General features: G+C 39.5%; 1 protein-coding gene across 6 annotated transcripts in view; it reads left to right on the top strand.

The window, feature by feature from the left end:
- RBMS3 (RNA binding motif single stranded interacting protein 3) overlaps nt 1–27,958 on the top strand; it is a 715,580-nt gene that overhangs the window by 662,730 nt on the left and 24,892 nt on the right. For all 6 annotated transcript variants that reach the window (XM_075745772.1, XM_075745774.1, XM_075745775.1 and 3 more), the window contains one exon: nt 18,805–18,915. In XM_075745772.1, the coding sequence (XP_075601887.1) occupies nt 18,805–18,915 (111 nt within the window). The remainder of the gene's footprint in view (nt 1–18,804; nt 18,916–27,958) is intronic.

Here is a 27,958-nt window from a genome sequence, read left to right as displayed (position 1 = left end):
GTGGGCTGTGGGTGATCTGTTCGTGATGATACCTGCTTGTCTCCCCAATATGCAATGTATTCAAATCCTCTATTAGCCTCTTTTCATCATTTTGTTCAACAGACAAGTAAAGAAGTAGGAGCATGCCATGATTGCTGTTGTGTCAAGTGAAATAATAGACTGTGCTTTGCTCTTTCCTTTCGTCTTCTTGGCCAAGCTGGGACAATATGTAATGCCATACATATCGTGTATGTTATGCCATATTTATTCTTCTTCTCATAGAAGAAGAAAAGGCTATGTTAACTCTTTTGTGCTGGTAAAATTCTTGTGGGTAAATACAAGTAATGGAGCTCTTTGAAGTTAATAATTCCAATAACCAGTATAAGTCCAAGGCACATCACAGACATCGCTTTTGCATGGTGTATGTTCTAAAGGACAATAGTTTTGCTCAAATGCGGTGATTTCCCTCTGAGAAGTATTTTCTCTATTTCAAAGCATGTTATCTGTCATTATGACGTGCTCCAAAGTGGGAGCCCAGGCCAAAAAAGCCAAGCAACAGCAGAATCATCAGAAGGTTAGAGTGTGTGGCAAAGACTAAAAAGTCCCAAAAGAGTCTTCTGACAGGCACCCATTTCTACCCTAAATATCATCACTTAATTAGTTCCTGTGATGTCAGTGCACACTCATGTGAAATTGTTCAGCTTCATTGTGACTGAGTCCATTTTGCCAACCTCTGAGTTAGGAACTGCAGTAAATGTCATGAGCTGCAGTGAGCTGTTCAGGCCTTCTGCGGTGATCTGCTTAGACCTTGAAGGAGCTGACCCGTAAGTATACCCAAATAGCAAGTTTATAGCAAATACACCTGATCAGAAGTGAAAAGATGAATCATCATCTCTAAAATATAGGAAAATTGCCAGCAAGTTTTAAAATTTTCTCTGCAGAGTTAAGGGACGTGGTATGCAACCTCCTAAAAGTGATGAATCAGTTCTTATGATTGATATAAGGCTCTAATTTTCCTGAAGGTTTTCAAAGGCTTCTGAAATGTTTCTGAAATATTCCAATAATTGGTGTTGTACAATATTAAAAATCCTGCCAAGCTGTCTAATTAACTACAGCCATAGTTGCTTCTCAAACCCAAAATTAACTACTTGGTTTGACATATTGTGAGCCCTCTTACACAGGTGGATAATTTGAGCTCCACGAGGAGTTTTGGTCACCTAGTTTCTCAGTTCAGTGGATCTGCAATTGAATCATTTCCTCTTAACGGGTGACTTGACTAAGTGGTTTGAAAGTAATTAGCAAACCCAGTGGATCTGATATTGAAGTGTATGATCAGCATCTTACCAGGAACTACTTATTTCCTGTGGGAAACTGCAGTCGACTTCTCAACAAATTCAGAAGGCAACTTGTTGCTCCTTCTTCTAAAGAAGCTAATCAAGGAATGGTTGTACCATCCCAGGCATGTTCTGACTTTTGATGAAGCGATCCCAGCTGATTTTAAAGGCATTTTCAGAAAGTCTATTCTTTATTAGTATTGGATGTTTTATTTGGTCACTTTCAAGAAAGCAGTAATTGACTTCTTAGAGACGCAGACTATTTTTTATCCACTAATACATTTTAATCTTGGTGCACAGCTATTAATGGGATATGCTTCCACTCCAGAGCAATTCAGATTGATTTTGTTTCTACTTCAGAAATATATTACAGTAGACCCACAGTATATAAAAGTGCTCAGCGTGCTGAGATGAACTAGCCTCATGGTATACGCAGCTCCTAATGGGAGCTCAGTACATTTAGAGAAGAAGTGGTGTTTGATTGCCTGGTGCTTGGTCTAATTGATATGGCACTGAGTTAGTCAGAAGCTCTCAGCTCCATCAAAATCACACATGACATTGCTCCGGTGCCTCTCAATATTGACTGGGTAGTTCATATGATAAAAGCAGCATGTTTTGGAGGAGATTTCCAGAGCTGAGTGAATCTTTCTTCAGCATCAGTTACATGCTTTCCAGAAAAACTTCCTGCCTGGAGTAGCATTACTCCTCCGCTGGAAATTTTTTAAAAGGATGTTCTCAGGTCTGTTTATTTTTTATGGGCTTGGATGCGGTCACTGAAATCCTGTGAGATCAGAAGAATGGAATGAAAGTGGCCACAGATGACACTTGAGCTATTTCCACAGCTGGATGCACACCAGCCAGAGTAGGCGGTCCTCTGCAGATGAATTAGTTCGTTGAAGTACATGATACAAAACATCTGTTACAATGAGAACAAACAAAAACAATGTGCCTTTGAAGACTGCGATTTGTTGGGAGCTGCTTGCAAGGGTGCTGAATGAGGCAGTTGTCAGCAAGGAAACATTTTCAGGCTTGCCCTTGTGTGAACTAAAGCAAAACTACACAGTAAAAATATCTAAATTCAATCAAGCAGCAGACCTGCTTTCCACGAATGTTGTTACTCCGATTTCTGATACAGCAACAAGAAGGGAGAGCGCCCTTCTGTACCAAATGTTTTTTATACCCTTTTTATACCCTAAACCACTTTTAATACAATGGTATAATTCCAGCTGAGTGGCTGTAAAAACTTAGAAGCTACATTGGTACAATAACTGTTATTCTGTCAGTCGTTCCCCACGCTGCTTTATTACCAGCTGTCTTGAAGTGCAATAGACGTTTTTCATTGTCACTGCCACCTGATGACAAATAAAACCTTCAAAACGGTTTTGCTCTGAGGAGTAGCTCACAGCTCCTAGCCAGAAGTAGACCTTTCACGTCACCTTAATGAGCAGAAGCCATCCAAACTGTCCCACCCCATTTTACTCTTAGGAGGCAGTTACTTTTGGCTCCCTTTGATTTTCTTCTTGCAGTTGAGCTGATGAGGAAGTAGGAATACTAGATATTTCTGGAGTAAACAAACATGCTGTGTGTATAAAGGCTGAAGACAGATCAATCAAAGCCAGGTGTTTGTCAGTTATTACAGGGCAGTATTGTTCTCATAGACAGTTTAAAGAAAATGCAATATTTTTGACACAGTATTTTAGCCATGGTGAGTATGAATTGGATCCAGGTATGTACTGAAACACCAGTTCCTCCTTTTCTTTTCCTAAAGCAAGGTTGCTCACTAGGATGCAGATTTGCTAGTTGAGAACTGTATCCTATATGCGTAATAAGAAAAGGCTGCACTACCAAAGCACACTCCCAAAGAGGGTTTGTGCACAGCCTGTGCGAGCGCATAAGGTGGACAATAGTAATAAAAGAAATAAATAGGAGTTTATCCTTTAAATCAAGTGGTAGGGATATGTGATTTTGGACCTGGAGATCCTTTAGTTCTTCCCCTGCTGATGACCTGCTGTGTCTGCATAAGGCAGCTACATTTTGTTTTTAAAGGCTCAGCAGCTGAAGCAGGAGCTCCCATGGGTCTCGGGTTCAGATGGGCCAGTGGGAGAGGACATCTCTCCTGGCTTTGCATCCGTGATCCAGTGGTGGGTGTCAGGAGAGGCGAGAAGTTGCTGAGGAAGCAAAGTTAAACAAGATTCTTCTTTAGTTCAATTGATTCTAGTTTATGCTTTCCTGATGAGCAGGATGTCTGATTGTATATGTAGTCATACTTTATTTTAGCTGTACAAGACAATTATGTTAATCTTACTTTTATTTCCTAATATTCTTTGATCTCATACACATCAAAGATGTAAAATTTTAGTCTTGTTGGTAATTAGCTAGAAAGCAAATACGTTGTCTGTCAGTACAGAGGATACAAAGCACAAGAAATTGTCCTGGGGGAGTCTAGATTCTAGTCTAATTTTTTTTCTCCTCATCAGATTTTTATTTCCCTTTCATCAGTTGCCTCAGCCATTAAATAAATGTACTGGAAGTAAACTTTGCCATTGTGAAATTCATTCAGCTTTTTAAACCACCTAGTCACTCAGTATGGATCCTCAGTTGAGGAAAAGCAGTATGGTACATCAAACAAAAATGTACATCAGTGTTTCCCAAACTTGCAACAACCCCTTGCGGTCTGTATTGACAAAGGTTTCACGCTTGCTTGCTGTTAGTTGTAAGCAGACCGGGGCTAATGCTGTGCACAGTTCTGATTTGATTCACCCATTATAGTCCAAAGGCTTTGATTCCTAACTTGTGATTAGTGCTCTGGTCAAGAACAGCAAATGAGTATATGCTAAATTATTTGGCTCTGCAGTTGCTCTTCAAAGCTGTCTTTCTGGAAGGAGAAGGCACACAGGGATTATTTTACAATTTCTGCAGCGAATCTCTGCATTAGTACTTTATGCCTACAGCTGGTGGATTTATACATTGCAATTTATTCTGGGGATTGACCCTCCCCCCACTTTTGTTCATGAATTGCAAAGAGATCATTATCTTCATAAATTTGTTTACTGTCCAAAACTTTGGTATGAATAATTTATGGCAACATTTCAGCCGAAGGATTGTTCTCAGTGCGCATAACAAGTATTTATTAGATGGTTTCGTACTGGAAGTTGCTATTAGACTTGCCGCCTTCCTGTTCCCAGGTTGGTTATCCTTATCTTTATTAATTACTTCAGCTTCTAGACAAGATGACTGTCTTACCATAAAATAAGATTTTCTTTCTTGATTAAACAAGTCTGCAGGCAGCCATAGGCTGCCTGTATGGCAAGTACTGCAGAAAATAAAAATAACAGAAAACTTAGACTTGGGTTGTTGAAAAAAAAATGTATCACTGAATTACACTCTGAATCTGAAAATCATCTCTACTTGGGATAATTAATTAATGACTATCTGTCTGTGGTATAAAAATCTATTGGATACCTGCATAGTACTGTACAGTTTGGCTTCTGTCTCTGAGTATTAAAACAATGTGAAATCTTGGTCACATTCAAGTCGGTGTCAAAACTCTAATTGATTTCAGTGGGGCCAGGATTTTGGGCCAAATTTGTCAAATTTGCTAAACTAAGATCTGTATGTTACTGTGATCTCTGGATTATGGAGGGTTTAACCATTGAAATTGCAAACGGCTTCTGCTAAAAATTTGTCCTCATCTAGTTCCGATTTTATGCTTCAAGCTTGTGCATTTCTGCATTACTTCCCTGCATTTATAATCACTTGCAGTGACACAGGGCCGAAACACCACAAAACAGGGTCTTTCATGATACTGCAGTTCCTCGATAGTAGAAATACTACCAGAAAATACCACAAGAAATACTACCAGAAAACCATTTCATGTACTTTTCAGTCCCACAAATGGATTTTCTGTGCGCCTGGAAAAGCCACTGCAGAACAGAAATATGTCTGCCAAGAGGCTGGTCTCTACTGGAGTTTATCAGAACATCTGCTGTTAGTTATGTTGTGTCTTTTGATGTCAAACACAAAACAAGGGTTTGTTTGGTTTTGGGAGGAAGGGGGTTCACATGGAACGAAGATTCACAAGCATGCAGTGCACAGAGTCCGGCCCTTGAATCCCTGTCACTCTGGAATTAATTAGAGCGCTCTTTTTTCTATCCACACAGCTCTCGAGAAAAGATGGGAGTATTACCCATTTGCCTATCATCTCGCCCCTATTTATCTTCCTTTGGATGTTTCTTGTTTCCTTTTCCTCTGAGGCTACCCTTTGCCTCTGGCTAGGACTGACAAGACTATTACATATATAGTACTCTGTGAATAATAAAATTTGGCTTTGTTGGCAGAATCAAATAATAACTCTAAAACTTGTCTTGAAGTGAAAATGTGCAGAGGGAGAGTGTAGTGACATGGAAAAAGTTGTGAAAATGTTGTTTTGACTCCACTCCAGGAGAGAACTTAGGGAGTGGGGAGAGGGTGAGAAGAACAAAGACAAAGTATCTATAATCTTTCTGTTTTCATTTCTGGGTTATTGAACTAATTTTAAGCTTTTTTTTTTCCCCTTCAAATTAAGATAAATTCTGAAATGACATGTCATTTTGAAATATGGTGGAAACATTGCATTATGACAGCTCCAATTTTTTTCATTCTTTTGGTCACAATTATGTGCCAAGTGTGACCTGCATTTGTAGGATTTTTTATTCTCCCTCAAAGTGGTTTTTTCCAAAGAATTTAATGTTCATCTCAGCCATATGTGTATACAGTCCAACTGGCCTTTCTTTCTCTAGCTTATACTATGATTTATTCCTCCAAAGCATAGAGATCATCTTACCTTCATGTAAAGGACATCTCCCTGACCTCGTGGCAGACTCAGCTGCCTGATCTGTGCTGCCCAGAAGGCTGATTGTCCAGTTCCGGTCAAAGACTCAGTCTGGTACATTCATCACAGTAGTGGGCCACCAGCTGCTTCTTCTCTGGCAGCAGAGCAAGGTGCTCTACATTGTCTAAGACATTTTCACAGCAGTATTTGGTCATAGGAAGTTCCTACTCAGCTGCCTTGTAGCCTGAAGAATTGACTTCTGTTGGGTAAGTGTACAAGTACAGTTTAGAAAAAGACCTTGACAATTCTTGAACTGTTCTTTCTTGGCTCGTCCTTAGGACCTCCGAAATCAGTGTTGATTGCAATGTTAGTTTGATTTCTAAATGCCAGAGAAAATAAAACAGACATAAAGATTTTTCCAGAGAAAAGTGAGTACCTCTACAATACTCAAATAGCTGAAAGATATTCAGGATAGCAGCCCAGAGAAATGTCTTTGACGTCAACCTAAAATTCTGCAAATCAGACTGCGTGTGGAGGACACAAAGCCGTAAAGGAGTAAGGAACGTCTTCGTTATATGTCAGGATCTGACTTCTGTGTTTTCACATGGGCTTGTACACAGTGACTGGTAGGAAATTGTTATGCACTAAAACACTATAATAAATCAAAGCTTTTTATAGAGATTACTGCAGCATGTATGGATAAACGTGAACCAGAGACACCTCATTTACTGCAATAAATCCATTCACATTAGAAAACTGAAGCAGCAAACTTGAATGTCATTTGCCTGCATTGCTTTGGCTACTTTTTGGCTACTTTGGTGTATGACAAAAGGCTACACTCGAGCAGGCAGCCCGATTCTGAGAAATGCAGAACTCTGCATTCATCTGCTTATGCAAAAATTGACTACTGCTTTGGGGTAGGTTGAAATGGCTTATAATTTGATGCAAATAGCAAGAGGTTACCATCTATCAGTGGCGAGAGAGATAATAAGAAAGTATTTGGTCATTCTAGGCATTACTGTATCTGGGGAGCTGAAAAAATACTTTGCTATCTGCTTTCTGCCTTCATTCAACCAGTATCACCAGAATTACTCTGAAACTGGTAGTGTGATGGGATGGATGTGGTCCATTCACTAATGTGAAAAATGGACTTTTTCAGGATCAGTCTTCAGTGGTTAAGAACTTTTGATAAAATAGAGTGCCCTGAAAAGACATGGTAGCGATAGGCCAGTGATGAACACCCTCCGCAGACCAAGCAGCGTGCAGGGCAGTGACCATACAAGCCTCTCCTCTCCCCTCAGTGCCATCAGTGCTCTTCATCTGGGAGCTGACCTGTGGGATGCAGTTGTAGGGATGCAGTTGTAGGGATGCATCCCCCCCACCTTTCGCAGTCCTTGGGAAGGTTGTTGGACATCGCCAGTTGCGGTAATGTATTTTTGTGATGAGAGTTTCTCTGCGGGTAGCTGATGGCTGGACATAACTGAACAGCTGTAGCTTGATAATGACTTTCAGTCCCAGCAATGACCGGACTCGGTGACCCAACATTGAGACTCCTTATTCTATTACCAGTCCTCTGAGCCACTCTGTTCCCCCCGTGTACTTTCAACATATTTAACATGTTACAGCTGTGCTTACTGCTATACAATAGTTAAGAGGGCTGCCAGCATTTCCAGTATGAACTCATATTTTAAGGATAATAACTCAGCTGTAAAAATGTGCTTCAGGCTGAAACTTTATAAGGAAGATCTCAGCCCAAGAGTGACTTTATCTGGACAAAAAAAGGGAAAATATATCAATTCAGTCATTTTTAATCGGTACAGATATAATAAAACCTAAATAAGTATTCCTTGCTGGATCAGTAATTTACTTTTCCTTCTTTTTACCTTAATAGTCAAAACCTACATCTTTTTGAATTGTTCACGTCTGCATTTTAGACTAGCTGGACCACTTGCACAATGAAGTTTTACTCACAAGGGTCAGTTTTAAAGTGTTTTTCCTCAATATTTTCATCATCTTTTAAAATACAATGAAGTGTGGGGCAAAGTAGACTTAAGCTAGCTGTTTTCTATTATTTACTTCAAATCTGTTCAACATGAATCAAGAGGTAAAATGTTTCCTTTTCTTGATTAATTTGGACTGAAATGTGTGATCAAAACCACCTGTTCTTTTCAGGCCTGCGATGGTGATGAGCCAGGCTGTATCCCCGGTCTGAACACGCATGGTCTTGGGAAAGTTCAGATGTAGAACCAGACCCATCCCAGAACCTTGATAACAGACCAGCTCCTGAGTCCTCTATGTATCACACAGTTTGTAAAGCACTTAGAGGTCTTTGGTAGAAGGGAGACTTATAAATGTCAAGCATTTATTGTAATGCACAGGCTAGTTTCATTGGAAGTACCTTAAAGCAAACCAAAACTTAAAATATCAAATTTTGAGTTATAAAATATGTTCACCCTGTATTTTCTGACTATTGGCTGAAAACTGAGGGCTTGAGTTTGATTTCATTTACATCAGTTGTCCCTCACTGATTTAAATGTGGTTGCCTTCGAATTACCTGCTCTGTGTCCTTGCTGACGTTGGCTTTACTGGCTTCTTTTGGTCGCATGCATCAGGGACAGAATTTTTAGGTAAGGATGTTTTTTTGCAGCCACAGTTTCTCCAGATTGTGCCTATCTTATTGCTTGTTCAGAGCAATGGAAAACTCCACAGGCATCACTGAGAGCATCATCCAAGGACGGTGGATTTGTCCAGGTGCAGCAAAAGCCACATGTTGGTGGCAGTTGGCTTGTACAGAGTCAAGTCCAAGCAGCAATTGGTCTGGTTAGAGTCAGAAAAAACAGAGTTAAAATTTGTAAAGGCACAAGTGAGGCACAGGCTCACATTACTTTTAATGATGGAATATAAGGTAAGAAGGCACTATTGGAAATTTGTGCCTCAGTCTTGGTTTTGAGGTCTACTTGTCTGGCACAATGCTGGCATTGCCAGGTAGCCAGCTTTAATCATTCAAAGAACAAATCCTGATAACAGAATGGAGAGGATTTCACCCATAGCCTCCCCTGAGGGGTTATGAGTCCAGAAAATGAAATGCAATTTGGGATCTGGGGCAGGGTGTTTAGGCTCTGAAAACCAGTGGTTTTAAATGAGAGGAAACAGTTTTCTTGCTGTTGCTGCAAGACAAAGGGCTTTGTTTAGCATAACATATTACAAAGCTAACAGAACATACCAGAGATACAAATTTCTGTATTTATCCTCTCTAATAAGGACACGTTTCTAGATTTCAAGATCAGAATGAACCACTGTGATCTAGAACTGAATTGATACATGAACTGTGGCTTAGTACAGGATTTCCCTCATCTATCAACTTCAAGTCTAAAATCTATTATTGCACAAAGGCATATCTTGAGGAAAAACATCCTTACCCACTCAGGGTTTCATTCCCAGCATCTTCCTAATAGGTAGGATAGGAAGGATTCCTGAGAAGATTATGTGGATATCACTGTCCCTCAGCAGCCTTCCAGAACTTAAAATTATTTAAATTCAGAAAATCGGATGGGAAGGGAAAGGACATAATTTTCTCACCCCCCATATCTTTAATCTTCCTTTGTACAGGACCAGCACAAAAAGGAATTTAGACATAGGCAGCAGATGACAGTGCTCCACAGCATGGTGTCATGGAGGATGGAGATTGGGTTTGTAGCTGAATTCAAGAGCTTTGCAGCAATATCAGATGCAGCATTTCAAGGTGGCTGTCTCCCTGCCCCATGCAGCTGGATACCTTGACGACGTGGCAGACCCTGCATCACCATGGCTCTGAGAGTGCAGCTTAGATTTGCGCGTGACCTGCGAGTTAGCTCTGATCTGCTCAAGAGTTACCTTTGGCTCAACATTGCAAGGGCCACCACGCAGTCCATGAGCAACTGTGTGATGCATTCCCATCACTAGTAAATTCTGGCTTGGAAGAGCCTATCTGGTCTTGGAGTTGCAGGGAAACATCCTGTTATCTGCCCATCCCTTGACCGTTCTTCCCATTGTCCTCTCAAGGATTGGGGATCTCACAGAGGAGCAGTCTACTGTCTGCTACCCTGGCACCTCAAGGTGTCTCCTGGGTGCTTCATTCAGTCATACCACCTCACTTTTCTGAAAGCTGAAGATACTTCAGGTATTTCCATCTAAGACTGGCTATGGTTAGGTCCTTCTAGTGCTGTGGAGCTAACACCATGCACCACCATACCATTTTCCTCTGGCTGTGGTTGTGTAGGATGTCATTTTGCCATCTTACCTGTGGTGGATACATAGGGTTATATTACCCGCATGCTTTTCTGGCTGTTTTTTCTCTTGTTGGTAGCCAGTTCCTCAGCATTTCTGTCTCCCAGTGTCAATGTTTGTCCTTCTAATGAGTGAATGTTTTCTTCCAGCAGAGCCGCGAGGTTGTAGCTCACACAGCACGAGTACCTCCTGGTTTCGGGCAGGAAATGAAACACAGCACATCTGTTACAGATCACAGCTGCTGTCCTGTCACTGGCCATTGTAGTATGAAGGCTAGAAGTGCACGTAGAAGAAATGTCACAGACATTTCCTCCCCAAACCCAGTTAGCCACTCTCTGTGCCTGGCAAATGACCTATGTACTAAATCTCGCCAGAAAAGCAGAGATCAACAGTGCAGTGTCTCAGACATTTGGTCTGATCAAATGTCTGTTGTCATGACTTCATGGAGACACACAGACAGGCAAGGCTGCCTCACCTTGCCCAGAAGGCTTGAGACCCAGGGAGACCCGAGGTCCTACCACATTAAACATGCCATACACGCTCTCGTGCCACCAATCTGCTCTGCATCCAAGCACAAGCGCTGAAGGCAAGTCTTTCTGTGAGGTGTATTTCTTGTAGTTTGATCATATTTCCCTGAGTAAAATAAAGTAAGTGTTTTCAGCCAGTGACAGAAGCTCTTTTTCAACGTTTATTAAATGCTGCTCATAAATAAGAAGTTTAAAAACCTGACACTGTTGCTTTTAGTTACTTTTGTCATAATAAATCCTGGACTGAGAGTTTCAAACTTCAAAAAAATTATCCACATGTTGAAAAAACAGAGTGGCCTGAGTGGGTGTAGTAGAAATGTCAATATCATTTGTCTTCCCGTATCCCATTATAAGCGTCTCTATATGTGTGTATATATGTGCATGTGTGTGTATGTATATATATAATATCAGACTATTGAGGATGCAAATATAGCATCCTTTTTGAAAGTTTCATTTGGACCTAGCAAGGAAGGGAAGTGAAAATTTAAGATAAACACTGGTGCTGACTCATATTTTAATTGTGCTGTTTAATAATTTCCATTTTGCACCTTGTTAGAACTAGGATGTGCCATCAAGTCAATTTTCACGCCCAGTTAAAGGCATGAAGAGAGGCAACAGAGCAGAACTGTTTGGAGAGGAAATATTGTTTGGATTTAGCTTTAATAGATGAAAATCCATTCTAATGCTAAGAAAAACTAGTCCACAGGAAAGAGCCTGGATGGCCAGGCCCAAAGAGTTGTGGTGAATGGAGTTAAATCCAGTTGGTGAATGGTCAAAAGTGGTGTTCCCCAGGGCTCAGTGCTGGGGCCAGTTCTGTTTAATATCTTTATCAATGATCTGGACAAGGGCATCAAGTGCCCCCTGAGTAAGTTTGCAGACGACACCAAGTTGGGCAGGAGCGTTGATCTCCTTGAGGGTAGGAAGGCTCTGCAGAGGCATCTGGACAGGCTGGATCAATGGGCCAAGGCCAATTGTATGAGGTTCAACAAGACTCAGTGCTGGGTCCTGCACTTGGGTCACAACAACCCCCTGCAACGCTACACACTTGGAGAAGAGTGGCTGGAAAGCTGCTCAGCAGAAAAGGACCTGGGGGTGTTGGTCAACAGCCAGCTGAGTATGAGCCAGTGTGCCCAGGTGGCCAAGAAGGCCAACAGCATCCTGGCTTGTATCAGGAATAGTGTGGCCAGCAGGACTGGGGAAGTGATTGTTCCCCTGTACTCGGCACTGATGAGGCTGCTCCTGGAGAAGAAGAGCTTGAGGGGAGACCTTATTGCTCTCCTGAAAGGAGGTTGTAGCCAGGTGGGTGTCAGTCTCTTCTCCCAAGTAACAAGTGATAGGACAAGAGGAAATGGCCTCCAGTTGCACCAGGGGAGGTTTAGATTGGATGTTAGGAAAAATTTCTTCACCAGAAGGGTTGTCAAGCACTGGAACAGGCTGCCCAGGGAGGTGGTTGAGTCACCATCCCTGGGGGTATTTAAAACACACATAGACGTAGTGCTTAGGGACATGGTTTAGTGGTTGGACTTGGCAGTGTTGGGTTTATGGTTGGACTTGATAGTCTTAAAGGTCTTTTCCAACCAAAATGATTCTATGATTCTGTGACTCCTGATTCCCATTTATTAGTATGGCACGTCAGCCACTGGGAGACAGTGAAATAAGGAATTAGTCCACATCAGAAAATATCTGTAAGACTCAGCAAGCCCCAACAAAGCTGGACCCATTTTTTCAGGTACATAGTACAAGTGATTTTGTTTTATTCCTGGGGCAAGTTGGAGAAGGGTATGAAAACTACTGTTTCTCCCACAGTCTAGAGAGAGAGCACATGGGCTTGTGGTCCAGCCTGCATGTGTAGACAGTAGGCGCAAAGATATAGCACAGGGCTCTCAAACTCTGCTGCAGGGTCCTTGTAGCAATTCAGGTATATTTTCCCTTCATTAATACTGTCCTTTTGCTCAATGGCCTTTCTCTTGAGTTCTTATTTTCAGTGGAAAGATTTAAGTCACCATGCAAAAGTCACTTTAGGCACTGAGTGACACTGGCACCGTCTTGTTTGCAATAGAAATGATATCTCTTTCTTTTCATTAAGTCCTTTTGGATCAACAGACAGCTGTATGCTATGAAACTTACAGTTTTTTCAACTCTGGTAGGAGCATGAACTACTAGCATGATATCACAGTGGTACTCTCTGATGTAATACATTTATTAACTGGTACCAATATAGTTGCAGGTATTGCAGTCACTGATATAAAACTCTTTCTATTGCATCAACTGTGTTTTCTTTATCTTGTGATGTTTATGTCCTATGATGTTTATGTTGTGATTTCTATGTCCTTTTAATCTTCATTTATATATGTAGGCTAGTATCTGTATGTTATCAAATGCAGTATTTCAAACTTGGAGACAGAACATACAGTTAAAGGCAAGAAGGACAATGGGAAAGAAACCATTAAAAACCTTGGCTGCTGTTGTAGGAAAGATGGTGCATACATAGCGGTCACCTTTGTTCTTTATTTACCACACTGTATTTGGATTCTTAATCCTTTAAGACCAGTTACTTCTGGGTAGTAACTCTCTTGGACCTCTGACATATGCTTTTAGCTAAGGAAAGAAGTTCACAAACATAACACAAAAAAAATGAGAAAGGGAAAGCAAATGTGTCCGTTGCTCCAAGGAGACTCAGCTAAGGTGATGTTGGATAAGAATTTGAATTTATGCCCAAGATGAGAAATATTACAGTACAAAATTGTGGTTTAGTGCTTGCCACAGAAACAGGACTCAGAATGGGTGAAGGTCTGTATCAGGGTTTGCCCATTCCAAAGTTAAAGCTGCTTTAATTTAGTGCAGGGTTTGGGCTTCTTGCTCACTTTACCCCATTCGTAGCTAGCTTTTAAATTCAACAATGTAATGAAATGAAACCAAAGCCTAAGACTGGCAGAAGATACATTTTTAGCTGATGTTTGCTGATCTTCCTTACTGTACTCAAATCATGATTTAATCTCTGATCAGGTAGTAAATGCCAAGGCAGTTGGCAACTTTTCATTGAGAAAGGGGAAAAAAAGTATAAAAATATTCTTTGATTTTGAAATATAATAAGTTTTTATGGAATATCGACAAGTATCCCCAGCAGAGTTGATGACAGAGGGCAGAGCAAATTTCACAGCTACCTTTTAGTCTTCCTACTGTAGTCATGAAAGGTTGGCCACTTAACAGCCAGCTCAGAGCTCTTCACCGGGCTCACTGCTCTGACAAGGGGACCCTATTTTTTCTGCTGCCTGAGAGAGACAGCCCAAGGAGATGAGACAAGTCAACCTAGACAGAACAGTAAACCAATAGAAATATGGTTGTCATTTATTCAGTATGCAGAGAGAGTACATTTATCTGCGAAAAAGTATGAATGTTGGGGTTTTTTCGTATTAATTCTTGATAGACATGTCTGGTCTGATAAGCCTAAGCAAAGTCATCCTTTCACTCAGTTTAATAAAACCTCAAGAAACAACATGTTCTCGATAACATAAAGACATTCACTTGGTAGTATGGTAATAACTTTTCAGATGGAATGACCTGGTGCTTATATGACTGCACAGTGTGTCTGTAAACAAATTTGAAAAGTGCATTTGCTGGCATAATGTTTATTGGCTTTACATTGGCCAGTATTTACAAAGTAGAATTTGTAAGTAAGCTTAATTTGTTACAACTTCCCAAATAAAGAAAAAGTAAATTGTAAAACAATCAGATGCTTACTGTAAGCTTTAAAAACTATTTATTCAGCTGGTATTTGTTCCTTAAGTCCAGTATCACTATTAGAACACTGGAATAAAACAAAAGCCTTTAATACAGTTCATTATTCTAGAAAGCTGGGACTAACTAATCCTTCCTCCCACTGGCCCCCAAGTGCATCCCTCAACTAGTGAACTCTCTGTTTCTAAAGCCCCCTAATACACGTTTTATTTCTGTTGTCACTTTCCCACCCTTCAGGGCACATAAGGTGACATGTATCATGCACCAGCATGCACTTTATTTTTGCTAATGCCTTTTGGTATTGGCAAGTACTTAAAGATAGTTTACTTAATATAATAAACAGGCTGCATTTAGTGTCCTTCCTGTGATTTCAGTTTGTTGCCATACAGGGAGCGTACAGTGTTTGTAGTTGATAAAGTCAGGCTTGTTTCTTTGCAAGTGATAGACTAGAAAATATTCTGAAATAAATATATTCACTTATATGAAAAGTATGTCCATAGAACTTAGAGCATTTACTCTTTTAGAACAGCAAGATCTTTCAAATAAAGTGAAGAGGAATTAAAGTCTATAGTCAATTAACTTATCTCGGTTTTATCGCAGTGTTGCAAAAATCATGCATTTTCTTCTGTATCAGTGGTTCCTTACCATTTTCCCTGTTAATCTTCATTTCTTTTAAAGCACTGACAGAATTATATGACAAGTCATACGCCAAAGGTGTCTTGCCAAATTTAAAAGACATTATAGTAACTAGTTTGTTGGAGGAATTATAAAAAAATTAATCATACTGAGGCAACAGGGCAGACCTAAGTAATTGGCAGGCCAGCTACTTGTTTTGGCAAAGACAGTGGCAAAAACCTCATCATAATTTCTTCTGCAGGTTTTTTTCAACTAAGCTGGGCCTTTAGTAGTATTATGCCATGCTTAGATGTCTCTCTGTACGGTTTACGAACGCAGTAAAATCAGACATCCAAACAGATGAAGATGAAAAATACGTTTGCTGTAGCCTTTGCCAGTCGCCAAGTGGATGTTTATCAGCAAATACCTATTATAGGCTGAAAAGAATCAAATTACTTTTAATAATGATGGTATCATCTGATGCAAGACATTGTTGTCTTCTACAGCTAAATAAGTTGAATATGAATGGACTTGACAGCATGTATTATGAAACCCATTATGGTCTGGAGACTGGGTGTCGCCTTAACAACCAGACGATATTTCCTTAATTAAGTATAATTTTTTCCCTACATGATCACAAGAGGATTCTGCAAACTCTGGTGAATTAATGGTCTGGCAAATGCGTGTAATTCTCTGCTCTAGGTAACTGTCGACTTCAAACATGTTAAGCTGCCTTAGGAAGGCTGCAAATACTTGATTTGTTTTCCCAACTTCTTTTCCTAACGTATTAAACGGTGTATGTTTAGAGACTAGAATATATGTATTTTCTATTTTAAAAAAATATGTTTACTGTCTGTGAGTAATTTTTTTGTCCTTGATATATTTTCTCTCCGGTTCATATTTTTGTGAATAGTTTATTTGCAAAAACTGTCTTGCTACTGAAAGGCATTTGCTATCAGATTTTTCCACTGTGTGTCTGGCACTTGGGTTTGCTACACTAAATCATAAGACTTCCTTCATCGCTGCTCTTTCTTCATTTCTACGTTCCTGAATTTATACACGGAAATAGCTATCAGTCTGTCACGTCTGTAATCGCAACAAGTTCCTCCAAGCATACCTTTGCAATAAACATCTTTGCAAAGAAAGCTAGGTATTTTAAGGCTTTGGGACATCCTAAATTAATTGCAGCCACTACTGCCGGCAGCGTGGGGCTGCACGAAGCTGTGGTGCAGGTGTGACTTTCTGCTTACCCCATCACACATCACAAGTAGGAGCTCACCTTGTCTGTCATGGAAAGCCCTGAGGCAGTTGTCCATCTCTAAGCCAAAGGAGAAAACTGCTCATAGAGGGAACTGAGAACTATCAGTTGACAAATTTGGTTTGAGCGTTTATGGTTTGGTACAGTAAAAAAGCTGTTTTATGGTGTGGATCATTCTGAGCATAAAGATCGTGATTTCTTACCATAACCAAAAAGTGCAGGTGGATGTCCAAACCCCAAGATCCTGTCTTGCTTCTCTAGAGGAGCAGCCCTGGTATCCCAGGCCACTGGTTTTGAACATACAGCAAGAACATCACTTTCCTTGGGCACGGTGCTACTTCAGACTCTTGCACTGAATCTACTATGCAGGGACTGCCAAATGGGCTGAATGAGTGTGTGCCCCGCAGATTTGCTTTCAGACTCTTTCAGTAAAAGGGAAGATATTTTTCAGCATAAAGAGAGGAGCAGCGTGAAAGAGAAGAATGTCAAGTAAGGAAGAAAGAAGGGCTTTTTGAATAAAATGTTAACCCTACTACGCTAGAAGAAATTTTATGGTGAAAGTTTGTGACTGTCTTGATTTGTAAGGACCCATGGCAACAAAGGAGAAGGTTAACACCGTGGTAGTTCATTACAATGAATTAATCTATGGGATAATCTGTGTGTCTGTGTAAACCAGTGCAAATGAATATAGCCAAGAAAGAGGCAAAAGTGTTCACAACCGTTGCGGGTTTGATACTTGCACACTGATCAGCTTGTTTTATAAGCATTTATTTGGAATCAAGAGAGATATTCTGTGAAGGTTAATTTTGTAATTTGCCACATTTCTCTAGGGACTCTTGTCAGTGCAAGAAATGTAATCCACTATGTGACATAAAACAAGCAGGTATGCATTTCATATGCTGAGGGTATTACAAAAAGGACCGATCCAGCTGAGCCTACCTCCTCTTTACTATTGCATGCAAGTTATGAGTTTGCAGAGGCTGCAGAATCTATGCTTCTCATATAGGATGTGCATAGACAAAATATTGCTGGAAGGGAGAAAAGATTGCGTTGGTACTTCCCCATCATTTTTGATTTTTGTTTATTTTTTATTTGCAAATTCAAATTTGAAATCTTGCTTCTAATCAGATTCTTGGCAATGCAGTTGTGTAGCTCTACGTAAATGTTAGACACTTAAGAACAGGTGTGCTGTAGTTTTTGGAACTAGTTTATTTCAAATTCCTGTTAATAGGTGGATTTTGTCAGTAATCTTGATAGAAAAAATGTCAGGGTTTTTTTTTAAATATATTCATCCACATTTTCCATACTTTGTAGCAGATGTAATGTTGTGATTGTTTATGCAAATTTATAATGTATGCACACAAACATACATATGCACAAAGTAGAGCTATTATTTCATGTGAAGAAATAGCTGGAAATTTCACTGTCTGCAAGAAAAAGTGCAGACCACTCTGTGTCTTACTGACTTTCACTAACCAACACAGGAAATCGCATTTTACACCATAGAACTGAAGAGAATCAACGCTTCAGTAAGGCATGAGGTTACCAACATGGGACCTTGGGGAGTGGGAGAGCAAAAAACCAAGGAATATGAATGACAAAGAAGCTTTCTGCAAAGCTCCTCTGGCATGCCTTTTGTTTCATTTTTGTTCAAAGTCTCATTCTTGCGTTAGCTCATATGCTGTTTGTTATTAATGCCTTTGTTTTTCACACGAAGAAGAAATATGCTTTTAAACTCTGTGTGTGTGTGTTTTAAATGGGTGTCACTACCAGACTCACTGTCAATAGCTAGTCTTACTTAATCAGCTATAAAATGTCATGAGTAAGGGTTCTTAATTGAGACTGGAAAAAACCAAGATAATTACCATAATAGTTTGAAGATCTCAGAAACTGAAGGTTTTAGAAGTCAGAGAAAATTGGGGACATATGTGTTCTGTCTGTAAGATTGTTCTATGTAGGATATGGAAAAATAGAAATGACAGGCATTTTGCAATGTACAGTAGCATTCATCATAGAAAGAACATATGCATTTGTTTGTCAGAAGCAATGAAGTAAAAAATGACGCTTAATTGGAACTGACATAAAATGGCCTCATTAGCAGTACAAATAATATATGTGTGTAGTTTGGTTGTCAATAGGAACAAAACATATTTCCTCTGACAGATATATTAGTCTCTTTTAAGATTCATGTCAAGTTTTCAGCCAGGTTCACTTGTTTAGAGAATGCTGCTTTTTTTTAATGTGAAATGTTGAAGTGTAAATGATATGTGTTTGTAGGGTGCTGTGATAACACCAACAATGGACCACACTATGTCAATGCAGCCAGCAAGCATGATGGGCCCTCTGACCCAACAGATGAACCACCTTTCCTTGGGCACAACAGGAACGGTAAGGTCATAAATTATACTATTTATTTTCTGTATTGCAAAACATTTATTGCTTACTGAGTTTCTCAAGGTAATTTATTGCACTTGGGGTTTCAACCTTTTTGCAGTTTAATATTACTGTAGTTTACTTTGTTTTTTCTCTATGTCCAGAGATGTCTGTCCCTGTCCGGGCAAACATACCAAAGTGCCTTTCATCCTGACCCAAACACGATGTACTACAGAAACAATACCGTCCTGTCGCTACGTCACACAAACATGCATCTACAGATGTGTTTCTAAAACCATCATAAAGTCAGCATTAGGTATTACAAAACAGAAATTGCAAAGTGGTATGAGGAGTAAAACAGTAGGTCAACAAAACCTGCTCTTTACTTAGCAGGAATTATCTGTACTAATTCTCATGTAAATATGGAAGTACTCCTCTATCAATTTAGTTTTTAATCAGAAATTGTTTGCTTGTCAATCTAGAAAGTTTTATACCACTGGGAAATGGGAGTTCTGGCTTTGTGGTAGGATCCAGTACTCACTTCTAACCCATAGCAGCCAGCCATACCTAGTTTGCTCCAGGCTCAGAAATGTGATTTTGGGTCAAGGTCAGCTGTGTTTCCAGTATATTATATTTAAACATGCATATTTCAACAATTATTTTCTCTAAGCTGTGTAAGTCAGACTCAGTTAACTCTCCCAGTGTCAGAGAAAGGCAAAAAATACTCTTAATAAAAATTATTAAAACTCTCTGAAATGTTCCTAAAATACAACAGCCTACGCACAATGTATGGTGGTCTGATATGTGAATGTGTGCACACAGCATGTACATGTATATTTTTACGAAAATGCAGGCATAAACATTACTTTTATATGTCTTTAGCATGCATGTGCTTTACCTAATAATTACATGAAAGATTTATTATGCATTTACATATTTTTTTTCTTTTTCACCACTGTACTACTTGATACTAATCTACAAAGTATTCCCATTTTGGTGGTGTTTTCTTGTTTTGTTTTGTTTTTTAAATTGGATAAGGTACTGAATAAAGTTGGATCCTTACAAAGTTATTTAACTCACTGTATTGGGTCTTCTCTTCCTCTTCCTCCTCTCCTCTCTTCTATTCCTCTCCTTTTTTTCTTATCTGTTGAATTTAATTCTAACTCCTTTGTCTTTTCCTCCTTTAAGAAAACAAACCTCTGTTGAGATCTGAGACTTCTGTGTTTATTTCTGAGGAAAATTGAATATGATGGTTCATTGTTTATTACTGTTATTTTAAATGTTTCATTCAACAATCAAAAGAAGTAAGAATTACATCTCAAAGTTAATATCAGCATTTTTCCCCTCTGAAGAGATGAAATTGAAGGAAATACTAAGACCAGTGAGAATTTCTGCATGTGTAACTACTGTGATTCAAAAGTGTGTTTAAAAATTAAGACAAGGAAATGGAAAATGAGTTCTGGTTGTGCTGCTGGGTAGCTCCTATGAATTTTTTCTTCTGTCTGTCATTTTAATTTCCATGACTCTTACAGACATTGTCTTCTGCGCTCATTTTCTTGCAATCTTAATGCAAACTAGAAAATTCCCAGCTAATGTTCTCTTGCGACTTGAGACCACAATTACAATGCTCATAGTAACAAATCCATAGTAACCATCCATTTGGGGAGGCAGGAAAAGGACTCTGAACGGCAGTGGGTGATCCAGTGGATGATAATAAGATCCTGAATTTATTTTACTGCAACTGAAAGTAAAGAAAACCTTTCCTTCCTTTTCCTAGCTCTTTATACAGTCTTTATCTTTCAAGAGCACAGCATTCCCTGACAACTTCTTGACATACATTCAGAGGTATACCATATAGGTTTATGTTTACTATCTTTAAAACTCCTAACTCATTTAGAGAAAACTTAAAGAGCAAGAAAGGGTAAATTATTGATGAGTGTTACAATATCCATAAGCTTTTCATAAATCTCAAATGACACCCTATTTTATCGTGTACAGAATTTCTCTTTGGTAAAAACACTATCAGCACCATATTCAGTTAAAGTCCTCATGCAAGCAGGATAATCGTGGAGGTCATTGGGAATTCCTCCTGCAGGAATTAAAGGGAGAACTTTAGGATTTGGGCTGCCAGTAGCAGTTTTGTTGGATGCATCCGTTCTCACTTGAAATTGCATCTACAGAAAAAAATGTGGGGAAAATGGACAACCTGTTTATACATACGATTTATTTAGAGATATTTTTACTTCATTTATTCTGAAGTCTGAATTTCAATCCAGAGAGAGGAGCATTGAGAGCATAAAGCCATGACGAATTGAGCCAAGTCCGAAACATGCTACTGTGAGTACCTCAGCAGGACTACGTTTTATGGGAGATATAAGACATAAACTATACGTTTCTGTTATGAACATATTTTTTAATTTTATCCTTAAAACTGTGCAACAGGGTGCGATAAAGAGCCACCAGCTATCTTTCAAGAAACCAGCCAGATTTTTTTAAGCAAACAAGCCAAAAAGTCACAAACAATTCTGCTCAGTGTCAGCTGTAACTCTGTCCCAATTTAATTTAAACGCTTGCAGTATGCAAGGCAGTTTTTATTAAAAGACTTTCATACATTCACTTCCTTAGACAAACCATTTTGCTAATTAACATAACATATTTTTCAGCCAAAACAGACCTCTGTGGTCACTTAAGTGAGAGCTGACTTCAAATCCACTTCCAAACTTCCCTGATTCACGATGAGTGCTGGGTTTCTAAAATATTGCTTCAACAGAAAATCTATTCTCTAGCAAACAAGCTCGAGAAATAGCACAAAGGCCTTTGCATGCCTCATATCTTGTGGGAATTACTCTGCCTTTTGATGGTCTCTAAAAGATTAAAATACTCCATCCAGGCTAGAGCTGTTCCAGACGGGAGACCCTTCACTCTTTAGCCTTTTGGTGAGGTGGGCTGCCTGAGTAAGAGCAGCTTCTGCCAATTCCTACCTTGACGCCAAAAATTGGATTTGAGTTTTGATCTCTCAGCCTTGAAGCACACGTTAAACCCCATGGGAATTTGGAGGGCAGCTGCTTCCATTCCTGCCTGCACTTGATTATTTAGTGACCAGGCCGGGGAGGGTGGGGGGGGTGGCGGGCGGTGGCATTTCTGGCTAAATGCTGGCGGGGCTGCTCACTTCTGGCTGGGACCATCCAATTCAGCAGCCAAAACAGAGCAGTTTTCCTACAGCCCCACTCACAGCCAGCTGCCTTCCCCTTGGGCTATGGGAAGCCTTCACTTACTGGCCCCAAAAAAACACAAAGAATTTGATTTAGGAAACCATTTGTCATGATTAGGAACAAGAAGTTTTCTTTCTCTCCAAAACCTCCAAAGAATGCGTATTTAATTTTATTATCTTTTTTAATATTCATATTTTTTATCGTTGGAATTGTCTGCATAAAATCAGACATCTCTGCTTAATTAGGAGGATGAACTAAGGCTATCAAGATGCCAGGCCAAGTGAAAAGCTGCAAATCCATCTTTACTTAATTTCAGTGCCCACCTCATGAAAACATACAGCTGCAGCAAATATTCCAGCCCAAAGGACGGTATAGGGCACAGGGGGAAGAGAGCAGTTAAAGGTCTGCAGTTCGTGGCAACTCGAACCTATGTTCCTGTGCTGTGAGAGAATTTCATGCAGTATTTGCATCTCCCAGATACTGTGCTTTGTGCTTCATCCACCAAGAACATAATTCTTTTCTGCCTTTATGAAAATCAAATTGATTTCTGCCAGTGAAAATGCAGTTTACATTACTGATTAATTGGGAGGCAAGTGTGCTGCTCTGATCACCTCCCCAAATCTGCCTGAAATCTGGAGTTAAGCAGACAATCTGCCAGAGGGGCGATTTCTGCCTTATTTGTATGTATTTTTCATACATACCTCTTCACTCAAAAAGAGCAGAAAGCATTAACATGAGTGGGCTGGCTGTGGGCAAATATGTAAAGAAAACCTACGCTTAAATTATGTCAAGATTACAGCAAAAAGGCAATAATTCTGTATATTCTGACTAAGGCTGACAACCCAGCCTCAGCTCCTACAGTTGTATTAAAATGAAATTTTAATGCTAGGAGGCATGATGTGAAGACAGACAACTGGTTTTAACCTTTAATTTTTTCTTTTGTTTACTAGTTTATTATTATTTATTACAGTAAGTCTTGCTTTTCCTATGTAATATTCATCTACAATTAGGTCTGCTATTAAAAAAGGTACCATAAAGGGAGAACAGAGTGAGTGAGTGAGTCTGTATGGGTAGCACTGAAAGAGTAGCATTAGTATGTGTTTAATAATGTATGGAGTCTGGAATTGTTCCATCATCAGCCTGTCACTCAAAATGTTTCCGATACAGCCATTGATCTGACATCTGTTTCATGGTTTAATAAAGTTGTGATTGATGGCCTGAGTGGATATAATACAAAAACCTTTAGAAATATAAAAACTGAGCAGTCTGATCATTGCTTTCATTCCCTGTTGCTCGACTCCCTTTTACTGCGACACTTCCACGTTTGGCCATCAGCAGCAATAATCCGTCTCTTCAGTGGGAAGAAGATTTGCTCTATTCTTTCCCCTCTGCTGCTCATTCCTGAAGGAAGTTTTCTGCTCTGCACTTTCTTGGTCCAGGTTTCACTCCCCTCCCTGCTGTTAGCATCCATTTCAGATACCGCTTGAGTTCCAGTTTCATCCAACAGATTGAGGCAGCCTTTGTTAGTCCTCGTTGGCAGAGGGCTAATTCCAGCTTTTTTCCCTCTCTTGTGGAATTGCCTTACCGTAGGCTTGTTTCGTCTTAAACCTTGGAGGCCCACACCAATGGGAGAGTGAGTAGAAGCCAGGTTTTTTTACTAAAACTGCTAGCTCAACTGTGCTGCTTAATTGTTCTTCATGCTTGCAGACGGTTCGCTCAGCTTTCAGTTTCTAATTTAGAAACAAAATAGGCAACGTACTAAATAAGCTCTCCGTTGCACTTTTTAAACAGCAACAAAAAAATTGTTTAATTGTTCTGAATACCTATATATTAAAAACACAGTCAGGTAAAAGAACTGCATTGACGTAATGTGGGATTCTGTTGAAACTGCACACCACCCTAACTCAGCTTTCCTGGTTTATATATCAGCAGAAATCTCTCAATGGAATAACAGGCTTGTTATGCGGGTACATCGGTCTTATCTTTCACTTTGTTAGTTCTTTTTGTTGCCAGCAGAGCTTGATGATATCTCCAGAACCCTTCAATGGAACAACAAGCTTGTTATAATTTTTTTATCTTTTATTTCCTTTGGATGCTCCATGGTCACCAGTGGTTTAAAATGTCGCCTAAAGGCCTCAGCAGAATAACTGCTTTGTTAGATAGGGTTGGGTTTTCTTCTGTTTAATCTGCAATGCTATTTGCACATACTACAGATACATGGATCTGAAACATCATTGCATTCCCCTGATGTTCAGATCTTTGTTACAAAAAGCTCTCTCTGTTATTCTAATTGTATGTCGCAAGGTCCCCGGAGAGTTACAGGAGCAAAGTTTCTTTGCAGTCTTGTGCCTTTCACGTTATCAGGTGTTAATCTTGAAGCTCTTTTATTTTATTTATTGACTGACTGTTTCAGTTACTGTTTGCATGAAAAGTATAGGACTGAACCCATTGCAAATGAAATTAGCGTAGTTCAGGCTGAAACTAAGATCATCCTTGTCCATTTACTCAGCCAAGGTCCAGGGCAAATGCAAGTGATTAACAGCATTGAGCTGTCTGGGGCACGAGATCCACTGAAGGAGAAATTATGCTGGTTGGGAAGGAGAACAACAGCATAAGCCCTGTCAAGATTTATAAAACCCAAATAACTCCTTCTGCACCCTCTTTCCCAAACAGCCTCTTGAAAGGCAGCTCCAATTTGCCTGATACATAATTTGAGATAAAAAAGGGGCACTGAGTGCAACTGAAAAACACCAAATTCCAAGCAGTCAACAAGGAACAAATAACTTTTTGATGAAGCATTTAATCAATTTGCAGAAGTCACTGCCACTAAATATTATTGAGACAAATAGGTTAGCAATCTTGAAAAATAGATTCAACATTTCTATAAGGAGACATTTGCAGGTGCAACAGCAGGGCAGAAAAATTCCTCATTTGACAGTGTAGGCCAATCACCTGGTAGGGTGAACAAGGAAAGATGTGAGCTTTTCCCTTTTTTGGACCATTCTGAAGTCCCACAGTCTCTTGTAAGAATTGGGCTGATCAGCCGTCTTATAGAGGAGGCTCTTTCTAATCAGCTCTCTCAGCATGGGTTCCACAGTCTACGTTTGACCATAGCTGTGGTTAGATGGTATTTTTGAATGAATAGAGTTTATGAAATCCCATTTCTGTAGTGTTCCCTCTTCTCTTCTGAACTCAGCTTTACTTTCCTACCGTTTGTTGGTAGTGGCTCACTGTTTGCCTTTATGTGCAAGTGTGCCTACCTTTAAAGCCACTGCCTGCCATAGGCAGAGAAGCAGAATGTAAAAGGAGAATAAACAGGGATAGAGGGAATTCCATTTTCAGTTCAAGCAGCCCTTCATATCAGCCCGGCATGTCAGTAGCTTTTATTTTGTGTTAAATTTTACCTTCACACAACACTTCCACAAATGAATAGGTGCTTTTGTCAAGGACTCCGTGCCTCTCTTTGAGGTATCAGCTACTGATTCAAAGCGACATTAGCCCAGATTCCCTTTCAGAGAAAGACTGCAACTCCCTGATTGTGGTGATAAAAGGTTAAATCAAAGCAAAACAACAGTGATGGATCAGCAAAACAAAAAGTATCAGCCAAAAGAGCCATAACTAATATAACTTCATTTTCATTGTCAGACAAATGTCATTCATTGAATTAATTTGCATCTGACTTCACATATCTGTGAACTAGAATATTTAGAGGCTAGTTTCTCATATATTTTCTTACATATAGCTGCTGCGGTTCTATTTTGTGATTTCTAGAAGTGCCACCTGGTGATACTTTGAAGGACAATGGGAATGTAGTTCAAAGCCACCTCTTCCGAAGCATGTTTGTTATTTAGTCATAGCCATGCACTGCATATAAAATGAACTTTTTTGTTTTACCATAGTGAATAGAACCCAAAACTCATAAAACTTACAGTATCTGGCATAGAGTTAGTGGTCTGCAGCATATCCTCTCCCCAAAGGCTCACCTTTAGTCATACTCCCAGAAATTTTTGTTCATATGTCTGCTAGAGATGAACCAAGATTGTGAACTCCTTTTTTCTAGCTACTGGTGGATCATTCCCATAAAAACATTGAGTGTTAAGAGGAAAGTAATATGTTCACACATGTTCATGTGAAATAGTGCTGATGCCATAAATAATAGGGCAGGTTTGGGGGAGAGAAGGTTTAGTTTGATTTGGTGTGGCTTTAGTGATTTGGGTAAGATTTAGCTGAGAGAGGCTCTTTATTTAACATACAGAGAACTAGAAAAGAGGAACAAATAATAGGTTAAAAAGAGCTGAAAATAATTCCAGGTTTGAAACATCCTGCCACACCTACAACTGACAAACTCAATAAAAGGTGGAAAACAAAAGTACTCTACATATCAGGTCTGTCATCTCTATTTTCTTGATGTGTTTCTCTTTTGTAAATGTGTTTTCCATTTTGTAATCAAGAACATAACTCTTTGCCTTATTAGAATGAAACTTGTTTTTATTGTCCTGCCTGTATTTAAAGTACTCAGGTGATTCTGACAGACATGATGAATATGGCTTTCCAGAGAAGTAGTGAATCCAAATCATCAGTGGTGTAAACAAACTCCTTGGGGCCTCTGTAATCCAAGATAAATTTGAGGATCTTAGAGAGGTGAGGGGTTTTTTTGCCAAACTGTGATCATGTGAAAAGCAAGAAGTGTCTCCTGAAGGTGGTGCTTCCACAGCTCTTCTCTCCCAAGAGCTGAGAAACAGTCCTGTGATCACGTCTCCACACGCTACAAGTGTGTGTAAGCACAGCAAGAAGTCCTGAAATCCTTCAAGGGGCTGTATCCTCAAAGGAAAACAACAAAATGATCAATTATGTGGAAGAACAACTACTTTCTGCTAAGCACTGTTGCAGTCCTTCAGACAATGTCAGTTCTCTTTAAGGTGAGGTACTTGAATTGTATCAACTTCAATCACAGATGTAAACGTCAGCTGAAAGAAAAGGGCATGAGGGTGATAGACAACAGTAGCTTATAACACAATGTAGATATGGGAAGGGCATCCATGGAAAGGAGGAGGTGGTTTTAATGGTGCTAACAATATAAATAAGAAGCTGAAAGTAAAATAGGCAAAGCGTAACTTGAATATCTTGCAGAAATTAGTAATATATTAAGAGCTAGGCTCATGTTTGAAATGAATCAGGGAAAGGTCATCGTTTGGGACATCTAGACCTCAACTGGGCCAAACACCTCAAAATCCACGGGAGGCCTTTCAGGCGTTGACACAAAAACAGAGCAATGGTCTAACAGCCTTTTTTCATCTCCAACCTCTGTTTTTTGTTGCAAAGAAACATTGTTATTTCAGTTCAAAACAAGTAATAATAATTTAATTTTTATTTTCTATTCATTTAAGTACTGAGAATTCAGGAAATTATAAAAACTTTTAAAAATGTTTACTGAGCACGATGTACCGAGACTCAGACAAGAGCTGTACATCAAAATAACATTTCATTTTCAATGTCTGAAGTTTACACAGTCAAAGAGGAAACATATGTTGCAAGTGACCATTCACAGCAGTAGTTTAGAAGAAAACATTTGGAACCAAGAGTTAAGATTGACTCATTTCAGCATGCATTGTGTGGATTAGTAAGTATCCTGCTTGCTTTTGGCTTTTTTTTTTCCAATAGGATGGGTACATTGTGTTAAGCAAAATGTTTCTGAGCAGCAATCTTTGAATTACATTCCCAGTGTTTTCTTATAGGGAAAACTTCACTTTCAGGGGCACGGGGACTTCACAGAAACACTAGATTATAGATGCTGCCATGTTTCTGAAGGTGACACATTGCCACATTATTGAAAACACATACAATGG

Source organism: Balearica regulorum, chromosome 2 (assembly GCF_011004875.1).
Source record: "Balearica regulorum gibbericeps isolate bBalReg1 chromosome 2, bBalReg1.pri, whole genome shotgun sequence".
Lineage (NCBI taxonomy): Eukaryota > Metazoa > Chordata > Aves > Gruiformes > Gruidae > Balearica > Balearica regulorum.
This window is presented reverse-complemented; position numbering and strand designations above follow the sequence as displayed.